The following is a 20168-nucleotide window of genomic DNA, read 5'->3' as shown; positions in this document are numbered from 1 at the left end:
CCAAGAACAATGGGATAAATAAATCAGCATTATTTGTTATCTTGAATTTGCTATTTGTTAAGTTTAACTATAGGTATGTGCTTTCTGTTCAAGTTAACATTAAGCATTTATGGGATAATACTCAACTAATTTGTGTGTACAGTATATAGAATCACAAAGATTAATTACTACATAGATGAGTGTGGAAACTGTCACAAAGGATAATCCATGAAATATTGTGGGGAAAAAATCTAGTGACACTTACATCTTTACAAACATTTTATTTACTATTTTTTTTAAAAATTGCATGCAATTCCAGAAAAAGATTTAAATTAACTGTGAAGAAAGTACATGTAAAGTTGAATTTCAAAACACTGATTAATTCCTTGGAAAATGATCAATGCAATCCCAAATTCTGTTTGGATAAACTGACACTTATTCATCAGTATAAATAGAACAGCTACAGATGGAAGTTAAATCTTTTTTTTAATCTCCTTTGTTTGATACTGTCCTCTTTCCTCTCAACACCAAGCAACATTCTTGGTCTCAAACTGTTAGATTAACTCCCAAGCTGTTGAAGAATGCAACAGAATGTGCACAATGGTCACCCAGAGTAACCAAATGTCTGCTTTTCTTTTTTGTTTTATTCTTTTTTATATGTGGAAGTATACAGATTGTTCAGTCCATCAGCAGTGAGTTTTTGCTATGTGGGATTTTAGACATTTCTAAATCACATAATGATATTGAATGGCATGACACAGAAAGTTGTGTCCGTAGACAATTTTGCCACAGCCAACCTTTTTTTAAATAATGTGCAAAAGGTACGTGCATGTTATACAATTAAAGACCTTTTCTATGATATTGAGCTTCACATTTATTTTTTAATTTTTTTCAAGTTTGTTCTCATTGTTTTCTGAAGTCCATGTGTATTCCACAAAATGGTAATGGAAGAATTAACTATATTTGGCAGCAGTAGCTATACTCCAAATATCAAGGTATCATGAAGCTGTTTCAGGAGCAAATGTGACAAAATTTCAGTCTGACTCTGAAGCCAGGCTGATGGTCTAGCTCATTATTGCACAAATAAATTATAAGATTGTCTTGGTTATACATATTTTCTAATCAACCAGAGATGTTATGATACACCTCTGAAGCAGGTGGGACTTGGAATCAGCCTTTGTGGTTCAGAAGGAGGAATACTGCACTACAGGAACCTTAACAACCACTCCCCACTTGTATTTTTTTTTAATTGAGAGTGTTTTTTGGGAGGATGAAATTAAAGTACCCCGGTCATTCGGTTGGACCTCCTGAGAATCTTCGATTGTTACTTTTGACTTAATATTGGCAAGAAGGGCACCTTTCATATGGCTAAAAATTAACTGTCCAACAACTTAAACCTCTGTGAAGAGATCCATGTTTTTTGAGATAGAGTTGAGTGCAGTCAGCAATGTAACAGGTCTTCTAGTGAACCAATTTAAATCAGCTAGGAGAAAGTGAGGACTGCAGATGCTGGAGATCAGAGCTGAAAAATGTATTGCTGGAAAAGCGCAGCAGGTCAGGCAGCATCCAAGGAGCAGGAGAATCGACGTTTCGGGCATTATCCCTTCCTCCTGACGAAGGGCTTATGCCCGAAACATCGATTCTCCTGCTCCTTGGATGCTGCCTGACCTGTTGCGCTTTTCCAGCAACACATTTTTCAATTTTACATCATACAACTACATCATTATAATTTTTTCACAACAGTTAATGTATTATTGCTGGCTAAAATTGGACATATTACACTACAAGAGAAACCCATACATTTAAAATAATTTAGAATGAATGATGGTTCTGTTACATTTAAGGTAAGAGAAATTGTTAGTTTAATGGTGATATAATTAATTTCAAAGTAAGAACCATCAAATTTTTGAATAGTTTTAGGAACAAATGTTTAACAGTGCGCATGCAAATATCACCACATGTTAAGGCAAGTAACCCCAATTCACATGCATTACAAAGTGTTACAAGAAAAGTCACAAAATGTTAACTGAATGGCATGGGTTAGGGAGAGGGAGAAGGAAAAGAGGAGAGTGAAACCATAAAGTAGCAAACAATGTGGAACACAGAGCAAGACATTCAGATGATTTTCATTCTCTAGTGTTGTTTGCATGCCTGCATGGTTTCATTGCTCAAGATTAGCAGGAAGTGACAACTAGCCAGCAAACAAAAATCAAATGTTGCTGAGGGATCATTTCTAATGGACCTCATGATCATCAATAGGACCACTTCCTGCAAGAACAATTGCTTTTTAGTCTAAATGTTTAGTTATTTGGATCTTTTTTGGTCAACATGTCTCCTTCTTAAGTGAATCTCTCAATGCACCAATTAAATTGCCAGTTATCCAAGATGACAGCATCAAAACTCACTGGTTGCCAGCAAGCACCTTTCCCAACTGCTGAGAAGAGCAGGTTAAAATAGAAGACTACAAGAGGGTGCAGGCTAAGTCTCCTGGGAAGTTTTAACTGCCTGCCTGCCCAGTTTGTATTGTGTGGAAAGTTGAAAATTGCTTCTGAAGTATGATGATGTATGAACAGTTAACTCTACAGCAAATAGGAAGAATTAATTTGTTTTGGATAAATTTCCCAAAATTAAATGCTCCATGCCCATCAGAAATGTATATGTGCAAATAAAGAGGGAAATATTGACTATTATAAAAAGTCGCGTCCAAAGTGTCATTAAATGTACGAAGAATGCAAATGTGCCCATTCAGTGCAGTTGTTCTATTTTTCATTTTGATATAAATATAGCTGTTTATATTTCATTCTGTGATTATTTTAATGGTGTTTGACATAACATATAAAGCTGAATATCTATGGTATTTGTACTGCAGCAATGAATTCAGTTTACAGCTTATTATCTACTGACCTCTACTGGCTCTGACTGCATATGACTATTTTAGAACAGATGTGGCTGCATCATTATCAGCCATCTAGTGGTGATTTTCAGGAATTAACTTCTAATCAGAAGTACAGTACAATTGTTGATACATGAGACAGTCTTTCACCTGTTTTGATGCCTTTCCATTTTTTTCTTTCTCTGTCATGTTTTCTGCTTTTGTCTTTTTGGTTTCTCCTATTCCTGTGACTCTCTTTTTGCTTCTCCTTCCTCCTCCTCCTCATCCCTGTCTCATTTCAACTTATAGTTCTCAGTGTTTATGTCATTCCTTAAAGCTAGCATAGTGGGGGAAGAAAGGCAGAAATGACTATATACTACAATGTGGTTTGCAGGAAAATATACTCAACAGCACACCCCATATTTTCACCTTCACTTCCCAGTAGCCCCTTTCCTTTTTACTCCTGTCACTTCTTCGGTACATTTACCTTTGGTGCCCGTGCCTCCCCTTCGTTCGTTCTTCTGTCATTTACATCTCTCCTTGACATACTTGCACTCCTGTGAGGACAGATGGAGGGATTCCAGAGGAGCTCTATCTCCACCTTTTTCCTTATATCCTCTTAGACCTTTCTCCAAATAATCCTGCAGTTAGAACAATTACAGTTAGGATCAGATGTCTGCATACAGTTCACTCTATTTGTATTTGACATACAAAACATAAATGACTTCCAAGACATTTTGAAAAGTTTTGATTCCTTTCTAGACTGTCAAATTTGCTCATTCATTCAAGATCATCCTGGAATTAAAAGATTACCTGCATTTATTACTGTATTGCATCCACCTGTCAAAAAGCTAGTACCTTGCTCAAAGATACTAGGTCCTTGATTTTTTTCAGAGGGGTAATAAACTAGGCTGGGGTCCGATCAGTCTGCCTTGGTACAGAGATGAATAAGATTTTGAGAGGCCTTTTGTTGATATGTAAACAGATGAGACTTCAGGCCAAAGTGGTCACGTTTCAGAAGTGACCTGTATGAAGAAAGTAGAGTGGTCAGCTCTCTAGCTGAGCTGAGCAGTTTAGTTCAGTCTGAACTAGTAAGGAATTCAACAGTGAGCTGTGGAAAAACTCTTTTCTCTCTCTCTCTCTCTCTCTCTCTCTGCCCTTCAACTTCAACCTGTAAGCATGTGTTCCACTTATCTGGTTTTTAAAGGGAGTTTGCTTATTAGGACTGTTGTATATATTGGGAACAGCATAATTAAGTCTAGTTTGGATAGACTGAGTTCTATAGGGGTTCTTTATTCGCTTCTTTGTGTTTCATTGTGTAATTTTGAGAATAAACTTTTGTCTATTTTAAAATCTAGTATTCAACCTGGTTAACTTACTCTGGGTAATTTTCTCTGTACACTTACCAAAACAAATTGCAAAGTTATGGTCTGGGGCTACCTGCTTAAGAATGTTTTGAGTGGTTTGGCCTAGTCCATAGATGAAAGTGAGGACTGCAGATGCTGGAGATCAGAGTCAAAATTAGAGTGTTCTGAAAAAGCACAGCAGGTCAAGCAGCATCTGAGGAGCAAGAAAATCGATGTTTCGGGCAGGAGCCCTTCATCCATTTAGGGCATTTCATATCTATAAAGAATTAAATTATTTTGTTTTCAATCTTCATGCTGATAGCCTCATGCAACTTCAATATATATTTGATATAATCTTCTCTCTCAGCTCTGAAGTTGTCTTCTTGGGTTTGTTGGAAGATTCTCTTCTGCATCTTGTTGAATGAGCAATGGTCATTTTCAGTCTCCCAGGAGAGCCCATTTGACCATGATTATTATTACAATTATACCATGATATTCCCTGCAAAATAAATTATGACTACGTTTGTATAATGCATGTTGTTGCAGGTGAGTGCAATCTCTTTTTTTTTCTTGCCCTAATCAACACCCTCTTGGCAGACCATTATAATTCCCAAATCTTGCATACTCCTACATTACTTCAACTATAGTTTTGAGCAATCTCACTCTTTCTGTCAGCTTCCCTTCCCAGGTATATTAATGGGACCTTACATTGCAGGTTTGTATAAAATTCCCTTATATGCAATGCAGTTTTAAAGAACTTCACAAGCTGTGGAAAACGTGAAGCAACACCCTTTTTGGAGTACTCTTGTCAACCTATAAATCTCCCGACTATTGCTCATAGACCCCTTCCAGTCAAAGCTTGCATCTGCAAGTAGTTCTTCATGGATCTGAGTAACCAGCACATTTGTAATACAACACTTGGAACCTCAGGATCAGAAGCTCTAAATTTTCTTGCAATTTAATGACACTAGACTGTTTTATTACACCAACAAACAGGAGTGATCATGTGTTACTGTCTGTACCTTTTGCCAAAAGTACATTTATGTTGGCAGGCAAACACTTGACAAACATGGCTATGTTTTGTTTCAGAATGTTGGTTCTTTCAAGCATAACTGATTGCCATGTTTTTATGACAAATTATGTCTTGCATAGGATCAGGCCCTAATTTTGGAAGGGCGTTCCCTATCCTGGTAAGGCAGTCCAGCATCCTTTTTAATGGTTTACCTTGATCTATTAGTGAAAGCCATAAGGGGGAATAAAACTGCCATTACCTCATTGTAAATGTTTTTCAAAATGACTTGGCCCTCCTGACTACTAGTCTCAAACCAGGAGCAATCTGGTTGCTGAGAACAAGATTAAACTCCAGGGATTATCCCTGAGATTTATTGAGATTATTATGAGCTGCTTGTTGTTTTCAACCTAGATTATACCATGTGTTAAGTCTCTCAAGAAGTTTCATATCCAGTGTCATATGTGTGTTCACATGTGTGCCGTTTGGTGGAAAGAACGACACTATGAATGTTTTGATAGATTTTAAGGGACAATTTCATTTGAATTATTTTTGTGGAAATTGTTGGGGGAGCCTCATAAAGTGGCATACGCAATTTTTAAAAATTTAACTTTTAAGTTCAAATACAGGAAAATGTTTAATATGGTCATTCAAACAAAACGCAAATACTATACTGTTCATTGTATACTTCAGTATGTAATGACAGAATATAGCCTTATTAGACAATGCTAGCTGGAAGATTTTCTGAGGAATCTAATTACATGTCTGTTAATTAGAAAACTAACTTTTAAGTTGCTTCTCAAAGTTTAGTGCTCAAGTTAAAACAGTAACATTGATTGGAGAGTGGAAGCTACCTGAATTTTTAATGTATAATATACTGTGAGTGAAAGAAAAATCACTTGAAGGCATGTGTGCATTTCATGAGGTTATTAATCTTCCTTTGTTTACAGCATGGTATGATAGTAAATCACCATTGTACTTCTTACCAAACTAAAAGAAAGAATCAGAACTAATATATATATATATATATAAAAACTTGGAGTAGCTTTTCAGTGCTCTTTGAAACAGTCAAAGTACTATATTGTGTAGCATGTTTCCAATTCTGCTTGTTATCAAAACATCGAGTAAAAAATGAGGTCTGCAGATGCTGGAGATCACAGCTGAAAATGTGTTGCTGGTTAAAGCACAGCAGGTTAGGCAGCATCTCAGGAATAGGGAATGTTATCAAAACATCTCCACAACAAACAGAACCGATGCAATGTGGTAAAGTTTTATTTCAATGCAGCAAATACAGTATTTAATTTTCAAATAAAAATTAACCAAGTAAAACAAAACTTCAGTCTTTCCTTGGATATGCTTTCAATAATCATAAAGAAATATGAACTCCAAATTCATCAAAAAATGAAATATATGTTGAGTGCTATTCCCCATATAGCTTCTAGAAAGCCTGAACCTGAATACTTCAGTTTCTGTGTTTCTAAATTATTCTGAGTTAGCGTCCTGCAGAATGCAGAAATCTTAAAACTGTCACCCTTCAAATTGTTTCTCATTCATTAAACAACTGCAAAAGATATGATGACACTGGTGCAATTTGCAATTAATTCTTCAGAAGCAATTGGATATGGTAGCATCATACAAGTTGCTTCTAAGATCTGCAAGACTCGGGTATCACAGCTTTAAAGGCCCCCAGAAGGTTGCTCTCTCATTCTTTTGAGATGGTAGTGAGGACTTTATCAAGGTCAAAACAGAACTTTTGGCCACCATCAGTTCCAAAGAAGGGTTACTGGACCCGAAAGGTTAACTCTGATTTCTCTCCACAGATGCTGCCAGACTTGCTGAAATTTTCCAGCAATTTCTGTTTTTGTTTCATGTTTTCCAGTATCCATAGTACTTTTTTTTCAAAATAGAACTTATTAATTTCTTCGTTTGACTCGAGCCAAGGCATTAAGTGCTGATAACTATGGCATATTGATTACAGCTATACCAGCACGACAAAGGATTATGAGCCTTTTATATGATTGGGGAGTTTGGGCACTAAATTCAACATCTTCTCTGATGACAAATCCAATTCCAGATACCAGAGTCACTGTCAGTCTTGCCTTTTTAGTAGAAGATTTATACCCCCAGCTTGTTCCTTCAGCTGCACCTGCCCAGGAACGCAAGTCTCATTGACAACAGTGATGTCAATTTGTAGTCTCAACAATTCATCTAATATGATTGCATTCTTCTTACCAGATGGTCACTCTTGATATTATCCATGAATGTTCTAACATTCCAAGTTCCAAATGATGACTTTGCTGTGCATGATGTCTCAGTAAGGAGGAAGTGGGACAACCAAATTTAGGATGTCTTTTCTGGCCCGTTCCTCATTTGGGAAAAGCAGAGAATATTCTGAAGTGGTCTGTTCAGTCACGGATGTTACACCCTAAAAGTACTCTGTTCTAACATGGGGGTCTAGCGATCTTCATTTTTTATTGTTTGTGTATAGATTCTTGACTAATGACTCACGATCACAGCCCTGTCCCTATCACCAAACCTTCATTGCCATAGTATTTGGAAAATGGACTGAGGTAGAAGCTTCATGTGACTTTGTTTAATGCCAAGAATTTTGAACGTCATCATTCTTCACAAGATCTTGACAGATTATTGATCAGAATTTAGTGACAGAATGCCAAGATGAGCCATAATGTTGATGTCTGGAGGTGAACCATAGAAAAGCTAATGGTGTTCTCCCACTGACAAAGTGTGTTGTAAAAACTGGAACCTCTTTAGTGATATCTTCTTTTGAAGGTCATTTATTTATTGCAAGGCTTACTTGTCTCCTAAACTCTCTGTTTATGAATTTCTTAAAACTTCCCATTTCTTCTAAGCCTTCAATCACTTCTGAGGATCTTCACATGACTTGCTGTTCCATCTTCTTGCACTGTTTTACTTCGTGTACAGAAGGTTGTAAAATTACATCTTTTCATTTTACTTTATTTTTGATGTTGGCCTGAATTGAGAAAATGACTTTTACATCAAAGGACTAAGGCATGAATTGTTATACTTTTATTCTCTTCCCATCTCTCCTCTCTGACACTCTCTGTCTCTCATTCTCTCTCCAGTAAAATATACATGAAACTGTTAAGAAAATCAGTAGTTTTCTCTCATCATTTGCAGTAAGCTGTTGTTTTTAACCAATAATTCAGAGACTTTATCATTTGTGAACCAGTTGCTGTTCGCCTCCTGGAAAGAGGTGAAAGAATATGAAGGACTTGGAAATCAAAAGAATCATCGCATCACACTCTGAGGACTAATGCAACTGAACTGGTTCCCCAGTATTACTTTTCCCTCTGCCAATAAAACATTTTGTTTATTGTTTTTATGCACGTCTGTGTGTATGTGTGTCGGGGTGTTAAGTGAGGCTTGATTTTCAGCGCTGTACCCCTGTTGGGTTTAACAAGCTGTTCTGTACCTATTTTATGAGGTACCTATCTTTTCCTTTGTGTCATGATCTAGATAGTATATATGATCTGTTAGAAATCTTATTTTTTATGATTTATGACAAAATAATTATTAATTACCTCATTGACATGCAGATGAGTCAACACTATCTTAAACAGTGATGGAATCTTAAAACACAACAGCAGACCATTCAGCCCATCTGTCTGTCCTGATCCCTGAAGGAGCTATCCTATTAATCCCATTTCCCTTCTGCTTCTGCTTCTGCCTGGTTCTGGAATTCTTTCCTTTATTTGAGTATATATCCAATTAATTTTTTAAAGGTCTTGTTGCATTTGTTTTCATCAGCCTTACAGAGGTACATTCCAGATATGTGTGTACCACATCAAGAAAAAACTCACTCCACACCACCCCCCCCCCCCCCCCCCCCACCAAAATTTCTTTTACCTCTCACTTTAAATTGTGTCCACCTACTAGTGGTAACTCTCTCTATATATAATGTATACATACATGTATATTCTTTCTATATATTCTATCTATTCCTTCAAAACCCCTCAGAAATTTGAATATCTCCATTTATGTCTTTTGTTGCTTAAAGGGAGACAATCTCAACATATCTGGTTTTATCACATCACATGAGAACTGATGTCTTTCATCCCTGGATGGTGCGTTCTTATTTACCATTTCAGTAATCTTTGCCTGTGCTCCCTTCAAGGACCTGATATCCTCCTTACATTTTTGATGTATAGAATGAGATAATAGTCCATCTAAGACTGAACTAGTGATTTCTGAAGCTTCTGTATATCTTCCTTGGCTGTCAACACAATGCACCTTTTAATATGCCAAGGATTTTGGGTTTTTTTTGTTTGAAAGCCATAAACAATTTGTTCTTCCACCTTCAAAGGTTTCAGTATATGAACTGCCAGATCATTGTCCTTACCATCCCGAATATAGTGTCAGTTACTTTATATTGCCTCTTCTCATTCTTTGTTCCAAAATGAATCACTTCACACTTCCCTGCATTAAATTTCATCTATCAATTTCACTTGTCTGTTGCTTCCTGAAGTTTGTTACTTGCCTCTTCATTGTTCTTGATATTAACAATTTTTGGTATTAGTTGCATAGTTTGAAATTATACCTCATGTACTCAAGTGCAGATTGCTGATATACATAAGAATGATGTGTCAGTCCCAAAACCAGTCCCTGGAGAACACAATTCTATACTTCACAACAGCATAAAAGGAACTGTTCAGGATTATTCTTTGATGTTTGTTGGAGATTTTTTTATTCCTGTAGTCACTGCCTAGATAATCTCATGAGCTTCAATTTTGCTGGCAAGCATGTTATACAATTCTCTGCCAAATATGTATACCACCTTCATCAACCCTCTCAATTATTTTGTTAACATGAACATTATTGAACATGATTTTGCCTTTATTATTTATTAGGCCATGTTGTTTCATGTGCTGATCAATTCTCCCATGGCCTGTGATCTTTAAAAAAAATTCTCTCACCACCAACATTATCTTAACTGGCCTATAGTTACTGAGTAATTCCTTTTTTTTTGAACAGCAATGTAACATTTGCAACTCTTAGTCCACTGTAATATCTGGAGATTTTGGCCAAAGCTTCAATATTTCCTCCACAACTTCCTTCAGCAACAAGTGTTCCATCTGCACTGGATGGCTTTTCTACTTTTGAGAGTGATACAGCCTTTTGGATAACACCTCAATATCTACTTCTTTCTTACCCCAATTTATCCAGCCCCGCTTCCTTTACTGTGACATTAACAGCATCATCTACTTGTGTATTGTAGTACCTTAGCCATATCCTCTGCCTCATCTAAAAGATTTTCTTTTCGGTCCCTAATCAATTCAGTTATTCCTTTCACAATTATAACTCTTTGTTTATTAAAAAAAAATTAGTGTTCCCATATGATACCCACTAATCTTTTGTTATACATTCTCTTTATCCCTCTTATTTCCTTTCTGAGCTATCTTATGCGCTTTTTGCATTCTGCTTTACATGAGCCTGCTATTTATCATAAGCAATGTTTTCTATTTAATTTCAATAACAATTACTTCAGTTCTGCAAATAACTTTGCTTTCTTTCATTCTTATAAGAATATGTCTAGTTTTTACCCATGTGTTTTGCCCCCACAAAGTTTACTTTTGCTCATTTGCCATTTTAACCAGTAATATTTGTTTCCCAACCATCCAAGCCAGACTTTTTTTCTAATTGTACAAAATTAGCCCTCTTGATTTCAGTTTTCATCCTTTTACAGACATGTTCTATATTGAATGAGATTGTCTGTGTAACTTCATACAACAATATTATTGGTTAGTCACAGCAGCCAATACAATAACTTTGAAAGACAGTTTTGAAAGTGATACATGTGACAACAATGAATCAATCAGGCAATCAAAAAATTACAGGATTAGTTCTTTAAATAAAGATCTGTAAGTCTTGCATTTTTTTTTCAGAATATACCATTGAAGAACAGGTGAAGCGAGTAAAAAGTATTGAAGCTATTGAAAGTGATTTCTTTATCCAACAAACCTTTAGATCTGGCAGAGATGTAAAAAAGGTGGGTCTTAACTTTTATGTCAGTTTATCCTCAGTATTTAGTCAAATATTTTAAAGAGGCACTTACAATTGCAGTTCCTTTTTTTTTTGCTGAGTACAATTGTAAGGTTGGTTATTTAAAATAAAAATAAACACATTCCAGTGGAAAACCAATCAAGCAGAGAACCAGTAGAAAAATGTTCCATTTTTAATTTTAGGTTAACATCACTCTCTTTGGAGAGTGCTAGTGAATGGAACAATTTCTACTTGAAGCAGCCAATGTCAACATCAAGCACACTAGCTTCAGTTACAGCCAGATAAAGAGTTAAGAAACAGAGGAGGAACAGATGACGTGGTCTCTTGATCTTTCTTTACCATTTAGTAAGATCAATTTGATTACCTTAGAGTCAAAAAATCTATAATCTTGATCTTGAAAACACACAATCGCTACACATCCATTGTCTTTTTGTGGTAGAGAACTCTCTGAATGAATCTTAAATAGATTATATTTGGTCCTTGTATTTGTTAACATAGATTGTAAATGCCTGAGGTCTCCTGTTTTCCTAGGATTCAGCTTGGCCAACCATGTGAGCGGCACGGTGGCTCAGTGGTTAGCACTGCTGCCTCACAGCACCAGGGACCCGGGTTCGATTCCCACCTCGGGCAACTGTCTGTATGGAGTTTGCGCATTCTCCCCATATCTGCATCTGTTTCCTCCAGGTGCTCTGGTTTCCTCCCACAATCCAAAGATGTGCAGGTCACGTCATGCTAAATTGCCCATAATGTTAGGCGCATTAGTCAGGGTAAATATATGGTAAGGGAATGTGTCTGGGTGGGTTCATCTTTGGAGGGTTGGTGTGCACTGGTTGGGCCAAATGGCCTGTTTCCATATTGAAGGGAAGCTATTCTAATCTCTGAAATTTCTTTGCTACAAGTATACCTTTCCTTAGTTAAGGATCAAAAATACACCCAATAATCCAAGTGTTTTCTCATCAAGTTTTTTCACAGCAAGATATGCTCCTGTGTTCAAAATCCCTTGCAATGAAGGCCAACATTGAATCCCCTTCCTAACAGTTTGCTGCACCTACATGCTTATTTTCTGTGACTGACGTACAAGATGTCAGGTTGATGATACAAGAGAACTCGGCTGAACATGGAAAATTAAGAGGAAAAAAGAAATAGAGAAAGAGAAAAAGAGAAACAAATAGAGGACGTGGGAAGAGTTTGGCAGCTAATATAAAAAGAACATTTATGGTGATACAAGGCTAATTAAAGATCAAAAAATGAATTTATGCTTGGAGGCATGGGACATGGTTGAAGTACAAAATGAGCATTGTGTTTTATTCTCTTGTGGAATGTGGGCATCGCTGGCTAGCCAGCAGTTATTGTTTGTCCCTTGTTCCCTTTAAGAAGGTTCCCTTTAAGAGCTGCTGCCTTGAACTGCTGCATTCCATATGCTGTCAGTACACCCACAATGCCATTAGGGTTGGAATTCAGGATTTTAACTTCACAGTTACTTCATGAATAAAAAAGATTCTGTTGAAGTTATTGTAAAAGAGGTAGTAGCTAAGGCACTGGATGAACTAAATATGAATGAAGGAGAGATATGAGAAAGGTTGATTATATTAAAGTTGATGAGATACCAGGACAAATCAAATGTTTCTCAAAATACAAGGGGTTCTGATGAAGGGTGACTGGACTTGAAAGGTTAATTCTGTGTTTCTGTCGACAGATGTTGCCAGGCCTGCTGAATTTATCCAGCACTTTTCTGTTCAAGTAAAGATGAAAATTAGAGGGTGGCAGGCAAAATTATAGCAGAACAATGGCCTCTTTTTAAAAAATAGATAATTTGGGTATGGCTGAGGTACTTTTGCCAGAAGGGACAAATAAATCAACAGCAGTCTGGGCAGTACAAGTGTTTTATGATTTGAAAGAAGACAATAGTTCTGGGGGCATTTCTAAATTTAGAAATTTGGCATGCAAAATTATAGCTGGTTTGGTGTGATCATGTATTACTATTATAAAGTCAAATTTAAATATACTGTTCAAATTATTATTCCTACTAATGTTCTACATAATGTAGAATACTTTACATTTTCCTGGTGCTTCTTCTAAATTCTTCTGCTAGTGTCTTATTAAATCAAATACCAATTGCGACTAGCAAAAATGAAAGGGTATTTTATTTTTATTCTCATAGAATGTGGCATTACTGGCTTTGCCAGCATATATTGCACATCTGTAACAATGTGCTAGAATTTAATTTAGGACAACGAAATATGCTTCATTTACAGAATGTTTTGGGAAAAAAATGGTAAATTCCACAAATCAATTGCACAAATATGGAATATTGTGCCATAAATTGTTCTGCATTGTTTATTTGTCAAGCAGAAACTGCTTTTCCACACCAAAATTTATGCATATTGCTAATGAATAGGAGCTGATATATTTAAAAATTATTAATTTGCACCATAAATTTGGATAATTATTGTTTGTCTTTATTTTTCCATTGCTTAGGCACAAGAACCTCCTGAAACCAAGCATGAATCCAATGTGCTGAGCAACAGAACAACTGATTTTAATATTGAAATCAAGCAAGAGCTTGATTACATTCCTTCTACAATCAAGTATCAAGATGATGACTCATTGGCTCATCCAAGTGTAAGCATTTTCTGACTAAAACATAAATTTGCAATGGCTACTTAATTTATGATTTGGTAATAACAAGCAATGAAATACAACAAACTGAACCAATTGTAATTAATATTCATAGCTATCACCAAGTGTGTTATTTGTTTTGCTGCAGGGAATTAGAGTCATACAGCACAGAAATGGCCCATTGATTTTGCACTACAATAATTACCACTAAAGGTGCACTTAATCCCAATTCCTTGCTCTTGTCCCACGTCCTTGAATGTTATGACATTTGAAGTGCTCATCCAAATATTTTTTAAAGCTTGGCCTTCACTATCTTCCCAGGCAGACCATTCCAGATTCCCACCACACTCTCCCCCTTACCATAAAACTATGCCCATCTGTGATTCAACCCTCACCCAAGGGAAACAGCTACTCTCTAGTCAGCCTACCTTATACCCTGCATAATCTTATATACCTCAATCATGTTCCCCTCAATCTTCTCTGCTGTAAAAAAAGCAAACCAAGCCTGTCTAGTCTCTCCTTGTAGTTCAATTTCGCCATTCCAGGCAACATCCTGGTGAACTTCTTCGTACCCTCTCAGATTACATCCTTCTTTAGTGGGGTGACCAGAACTGCACATAGTACTCCAGCTGTACCCTAACCAACTTCAACATCACCTCCTGCCTCTTATACTCTGTGCCACAACTGATGAAAGCAAGTATCTCATATGCCTCCTTAACTATTCTATTCGCATGCTTTGCCAACTTCAGGAATCTGTGAATAATTACCCCAAGATTCCTCTGATCCTGTAAGCTACCCAGTGTCCTGTCATCATCTCACACTTATCAGTGTTAAATACTATCTGCCACTGCTCTGCCCATTTGACAAGCCCTCTATATTTTCCTACAACCATCTTCTTCACTCGTAACCACCCCATCATTCTTGGTGTGGTCTGTGAACTTTCTTAACATTATCCCCCGCATTTTAATCTGTATCTTTTATGTGTATAGCAAACAATAAGGGTCCCAGGGCTGATACTTGTGGTACACCGTTGGACATTGGCTTCAGTCACACAAATAGTCTTCTAGCACTATCCTTTTTGTCCTATTCCTAAGTCAGTTTCTGATCAATCTTGTCACGTTTTCCTGAATTCCACATGTCTTAACCTTCTCAAACAGTTTCCTATGTGGAATCTTGTCAAAACATTTGCTAAAATCCATATAAACAACAACTTCCCTCATCCACACACCAGATCACGTTTTTGAGCAATTCTGATAAATTTGTTAGGCATGACCTCCCTCTGACAAAGCCATGCTGACTATCCCTACTTAACTCATGTCTTTCCAAGTGGATATAATTCTCTCCTTCAGAACTTTCTGCAATAGTTTCACTATCATTGACATGAGGCTCACTGGTCTGTAATTTCCCTGGTTCATCTCTATAATCCTTTTTGAAAAGTGGAACCACGTTTACCATTCTCCCGTCCTTTGTCACTTTATGTTTTGAGACTTTTACTCTAACAAACTAAAATTAACATTAGTTAAAAGGAAACTAATACACCAAACTAAAACTAAACTACTTCACATTAAAATTCCTCATATGACAAAATGCTTTCACATGTTTTTACTTCATGCATGCTCCCAGCATGCATAAATTCCAAACTCATTCCAGATTTTAAGCAGATTGTATTTTCCATATCAAACTCCATTGAAAGAAATTTCACTGTTTTTTAAACATGTCCAAACAAACATCTTATTTGCTAAATCTCTAGAATTCTCATCTCTTCAAATAAAAGATGAGTTCTTACTTGCATCCTTCTAAGTAGCTGAAATAAAATAAAGTTTCTTCTACAGCTTTTGCCAGAGTGGCTGCTACTTGTTCCCCACAGAGTAACTCCTTTGTGTTGTGTGTCTCAGTGTCCAGAAGACAACTTGTCCCTCTACTATAGAGTCATAGAGACTTACAGCATGGAAACAGACCCTTTAGTACAACTTGTCTTTGTTGACCAGATATTCTAAGTTAATCTAGTCCCATTTGTCAGCATTTGTGTCTGTTTGAAACCCAGTGATGAACAGCTGACTGCACTCTGTCTCTGTTACTGACCCAGGGGAGAACTGATAGAACCCATTGTGTGGCTGTCAGTTGCCACAGGGAGAACAGACTGACACCATTGTGTCTCTGTAACTGACACTGATGACAGAAATGTAGGAGTCAATCTGCTCTCCCTTGAGTCAGTGACATATTGTGCAAGTGTGTAAACTGTCACTCGATTTTCCTTTAAGTTTCAGTTATGAATCACATGGTCTTATCTACAGGCAGAATACGAACATTCATAGGATCCCTACAGTGTGGAAGTAGGCAATTTGGCCCATCTCATCGACACTGCCGCTCCAAAGAGCATCTCACCCTGTCCCTGTAACCCTGCATTTCCCAAGGCTAGTCCACCTAACCTGCACAACCCTGGACAACATGGGGCAATTTAGCATGACCAATCCATGAAACTGCACGTCTTTGGATTGTGGGAGAAACCAAATCACCCAGAGGAAACCCACATGGACACGAGGAGAATATGTAAGATCCACACAGGCAGTCGCCCGAGCTTGGAATCGAACCTGTATCGCTGGTGCTATGAGGCAGCAGTGCTAACCATTGAGCCACCATGCAGTCACTCCCTCGAGCTTGCTCTTTCATTCAATAAGATTATGGCTGATCTGATAGTAACCTCAAGTCCGCAGACCCACCTACCATTGATAAGCTTTCCCTTCTTGCTTAACAAGAATGTTCCCTAAAAATATTCAAAGACTCTGCTTTCAATCCTGTTTCAGGAAGAGAGTTTGACTAAGACACAATTTTATGACCAAAAGATTTACCTTAATTCTGTTGGACAAGCTCTTAATTTTGAACATTACCCCTAGTTCTAGATTCATCCATAAAATAAAGTATCCTCTCCACATCTACCCTGTCAAGGCTCCTCAGGATGTTGTATGTTTCAATCTATTCACCTCTTCTAAATTTGAATGGATATAAGTCTGGTCACCATCCTCCTCTTCAGAACATTTTTTTTTACCTTAAGTTAAATGAGATATTTTAAAACATAACTGTTTTCTAAACTCTCAAATTCAGAACATTGATATTTGAGGTTTGAATTTCCATCATGCACCAACTTCTCATTCATAAATTATTATATTCATGTAAATTTTTATTTATAATATCACAATACCTTAATTAAGTAGTTATCAACAACTTAGTCAAAATAATCAAGTAGGAGTATTTTACCAACACATTAAAACCACCCAGTCTAATTTCAGTCACTGGATATATACTCAGTTGTTTTCATTGGGTTATGTGTCCAAATTGTACATCAGTTGATAGCTTCAGTTTAGGCATTCTTAATTGGCAAAAACAAACTTGAAATTAGATCAAAATCCCTTTATGCTTTTTCCGCTACATTTTTGAAGTGCTTTTTCAAATAACCTAGAAATGAGGGGCATCAAAACTGAGTTCTGAAGCTATGTAGAGAAGTAATGGTACTAACTTTTGACTTCAGTAAAGCAAAGATTGGTATTGGCAGATTGGCCATTTGTTACATAAACCATTTAAATATCTTTTCCCTAACTTTCTTTTCCTGCTTTCTGGCAAATCATCTTGGATAGTGCTTGTCTGAATTTAGACTCGTGTTTGTGATGAGCAGTTAATATTTTGCTTGAAAAAGTGCAATAGTACATCATATTGCAAAGACAGCATTAATGAAAATTAATCAATGTCAAACAGACAGTTGGCTCAGTTGACTCAGTGCAGTGCAGGCTATGGCTGATAGCACAGTCCCCATACTGTCGTGAGATTGTTTTTTGAGACCTATCCCCTCAAATTGGTTAACAACTTTGAGCTGACTGTAGACATAGGAAAAACCCTGAAACAGTCATCCACTGCATCTGCTAACCTACCTAGAAATATTGGATCATTTTCTAGGATTATACAAAAGCAGTCAGGACAGTAACATGCACAGAAGTTAAATTGTTTTTGTGGGTTTATGTATAACAAGTAAATCTTTGAAATCATTTACATTTTGGACATGCTCAACAAGGGGTCTAACTTGCTAAAATGAACCTGTCATTCAAAATTTTAATAAGTATTAATAATGGTTCCTACTAACTTGCCATTAAACTAGGCAGTTAATAGGGTCCAAGTTTATAAACCTTCTGAGTAGATCATGCAAGAACACTAAAAATGGGAGCAAGGTTTAACTTACACTTGCTGTTTTCTTGATGATGAATGATAGGAGAAGTTTGAAATCATATGTCTGTGTCAAGAAGCGCATCCTTCTACAGTAATAATGTTACCCTGATCTCATTAACACTTTGACGCCAACAATGTTTTTCTCATTTCATCAGCATTCATATTATTTTATTGTAAATGCGAATGAAAGTGGACAATATGAAAAGTTGACTGCAGGTATTTGCAACCAAGAAAATTATCTGAGGCATTCATTGTGCCGCATTATGGACAGTGAGCACAAAGTGGGTATAAAAGCAGAAAGTGATGGAGAAACTCAGCAGATCCATCAGCATTTGTGGAGAAGAAACATTGTGTTAACGTTTTGAGATCAATAACTCTTCTACAGAAATTTTGCTTTTACTTGAGCATGAAGGGGATTCAGAAACTTGCACAAGGTGTGCACTAAGTTAATCAGGCTCCAGTTACTTCCAAATAAGATGGTTGCCCCAAACACATAATTAAAATGCTTTAATAGCTCTACGTTTGCTCAGTGACTATTTAAAATAGTTCACCTATTGAACTATTAAAAACAAAGTTGTTCTTTAGACTTTGTCCATTGCTTCCCATATTCCTTTTTCCTCCATCTACCTGATGCTGTTTACCCCGAGTTGTGAAGGTTTCTGGGCGACCACATTAGTCTATTGCTAACTGCTGATGTTTGACAATGCAACCTTGACACACTTGACACATCATGAAGCTTGTATCCATACAGCTTATGTGACTGGAGAACTCCATATTGTTGGGCCTTTTATAGAGAATAGTTGAGCCATTTTGACTTTTTGTGAATAGCAATTACTTTGAGTGTCAAATCCACTGGATATAATAAAAATAATAAATGTTTTATAATGACACTGGTTCAAAGCTTTAAAAATAACAAGAACCATTTTCACATATTCGAGTTATAATGGCTATTCCTAACATACGTTTGCTACATTGTGAACTTAGAAAATGAAAATTTTGTTGTTAATTTCATCATAAGGAAAATCATATTCTTGTTCTTCAAGAAATTAAGCTTTCTGACATGTTGATTTATATAAAACTTCTCTTTCTTAAGACACCATTATCATGCCTCAAGGAGGGCAGTTAAATCATTTTTGTTTCCATCCAAGAGTTGGAATTCAGATTTGTTCATACTATCAGCCAACCACAGAAACTTTTATGACAGATCAGTTGTATTATTTTGAATTTTCTTGCAACTGCACTTTAAAATAAAAATCAATAATGATAAGCAACTAAAAATGGATAAAGAAAGTTGACTTAAGCAATGACAATACATTGTTAGAATTCATTCCTGCACTTGATTCTGTTCTGCTACAGTTGTTCCTGGATAAGAAAGAAGCTGAAGAAAAGTGGTTCAAGAGATTAATCACGCTGCGGCAGGAGAAATTGATGGGAAGCCCAGTGCCTGGATTTTGAATCTATTTTTCTTAAATGATTAATCCATCAGCCAAAACGTTCATTGTGAAATTAGTGTATTTCATTGTTTTATGAATTTCCATTAAGTGTATTCATAAGTTGAGGCTCTCTGATTTAATAAACTACCTAATTTGTATTAGCAATAACTGTCTTGAATGAAATAATTTGCATATGCACAGCATTTTCAAATTTGTCACATTACATTGCGTCTTATTGATAAAGTGAGTAACTTGCTCATAACAATTCAGAAACTTAAATTCTTGCTTAGAATCCCTCCAGTGTGGAAGCAGGCTATTTGGTCCATCAAGTTCACAACTGCCATCCCAAGAGTATCCCATCCACACCCAGCCCTGTAACCCTGCTTTTCCCATGGCTAATCCAACTAGCCTGCACGACCCTGGACATTACAGAGCAATTTAGCAAGGCCATTGCAACTAAAGTGCACATCTTTGGACTGTGGGACGAAACCAGAGCAACCAGAGGGGACCCACATAGACACGGAAAGAATGTGCAATCTCTGCACAGACTATCGCCTGTGGGTGGGATTGTAACCGGGTCCCTGGTGCTGTGAGGCAGCAGTGCTTACCACTGAGCCACTTTGCTGCCCCAAAAATCTGCTACTGCTTGTCTG

At 36.8% G+C, this 20168-nt stretch overlaps 1 protein-coding gene across 1 annotated transcript in view; it reads left to right on the top strand.

Annotated features, from left to right (window-relative positions):
• Window positions 1-19683, top strand: part of rsrc1 (arginine/serine-rich coiled-coil 1) — a 455856-nt gene extending 436173 nt beyond the window's left edge. Inside the window, exons 8-10 of the mRNA XM_060834209.1 lie at window positions 11131-11234; window positions 13727-13870; window positions 19439-19683. Coding sequence (XP_060690192.1) covers window positions 11131-11234; window positions 13727-13870; window positions 19439-19537 — 347 coding nt within the window. The 3' untranslated portion in view covers window positions 19538-19683. The remainder of the gene's footprint in view (window positions 1-11130; window positions 11235-13726; window positions 13871-19438) is intronic.
• The last annotated feature ends 485 nt before the right edge of the window (window positions 19684-20168 follow it).

Source organism: Hemiscyllium ocellatum, chromosome 13, assembly GCF_020745735.1.
Source record: "Hemiscyllium ocellatum isolate sHemOce1 chromosome 13, sHemOce1.pat.X.cur, whole genome shotgun sequence".
Lineage (NCBI taxonomy): Eukaryota > Metazoa > Chordata > Chondrichthyes > Orectolobiformes > Hemiscylliidae > Hemiscyllium > Hemiscyllium ocellatum.
Note: the sequence above shows the minus strand (reverse complement) of the source record. Positions and strands in the feature narration are given on the sequence as shown.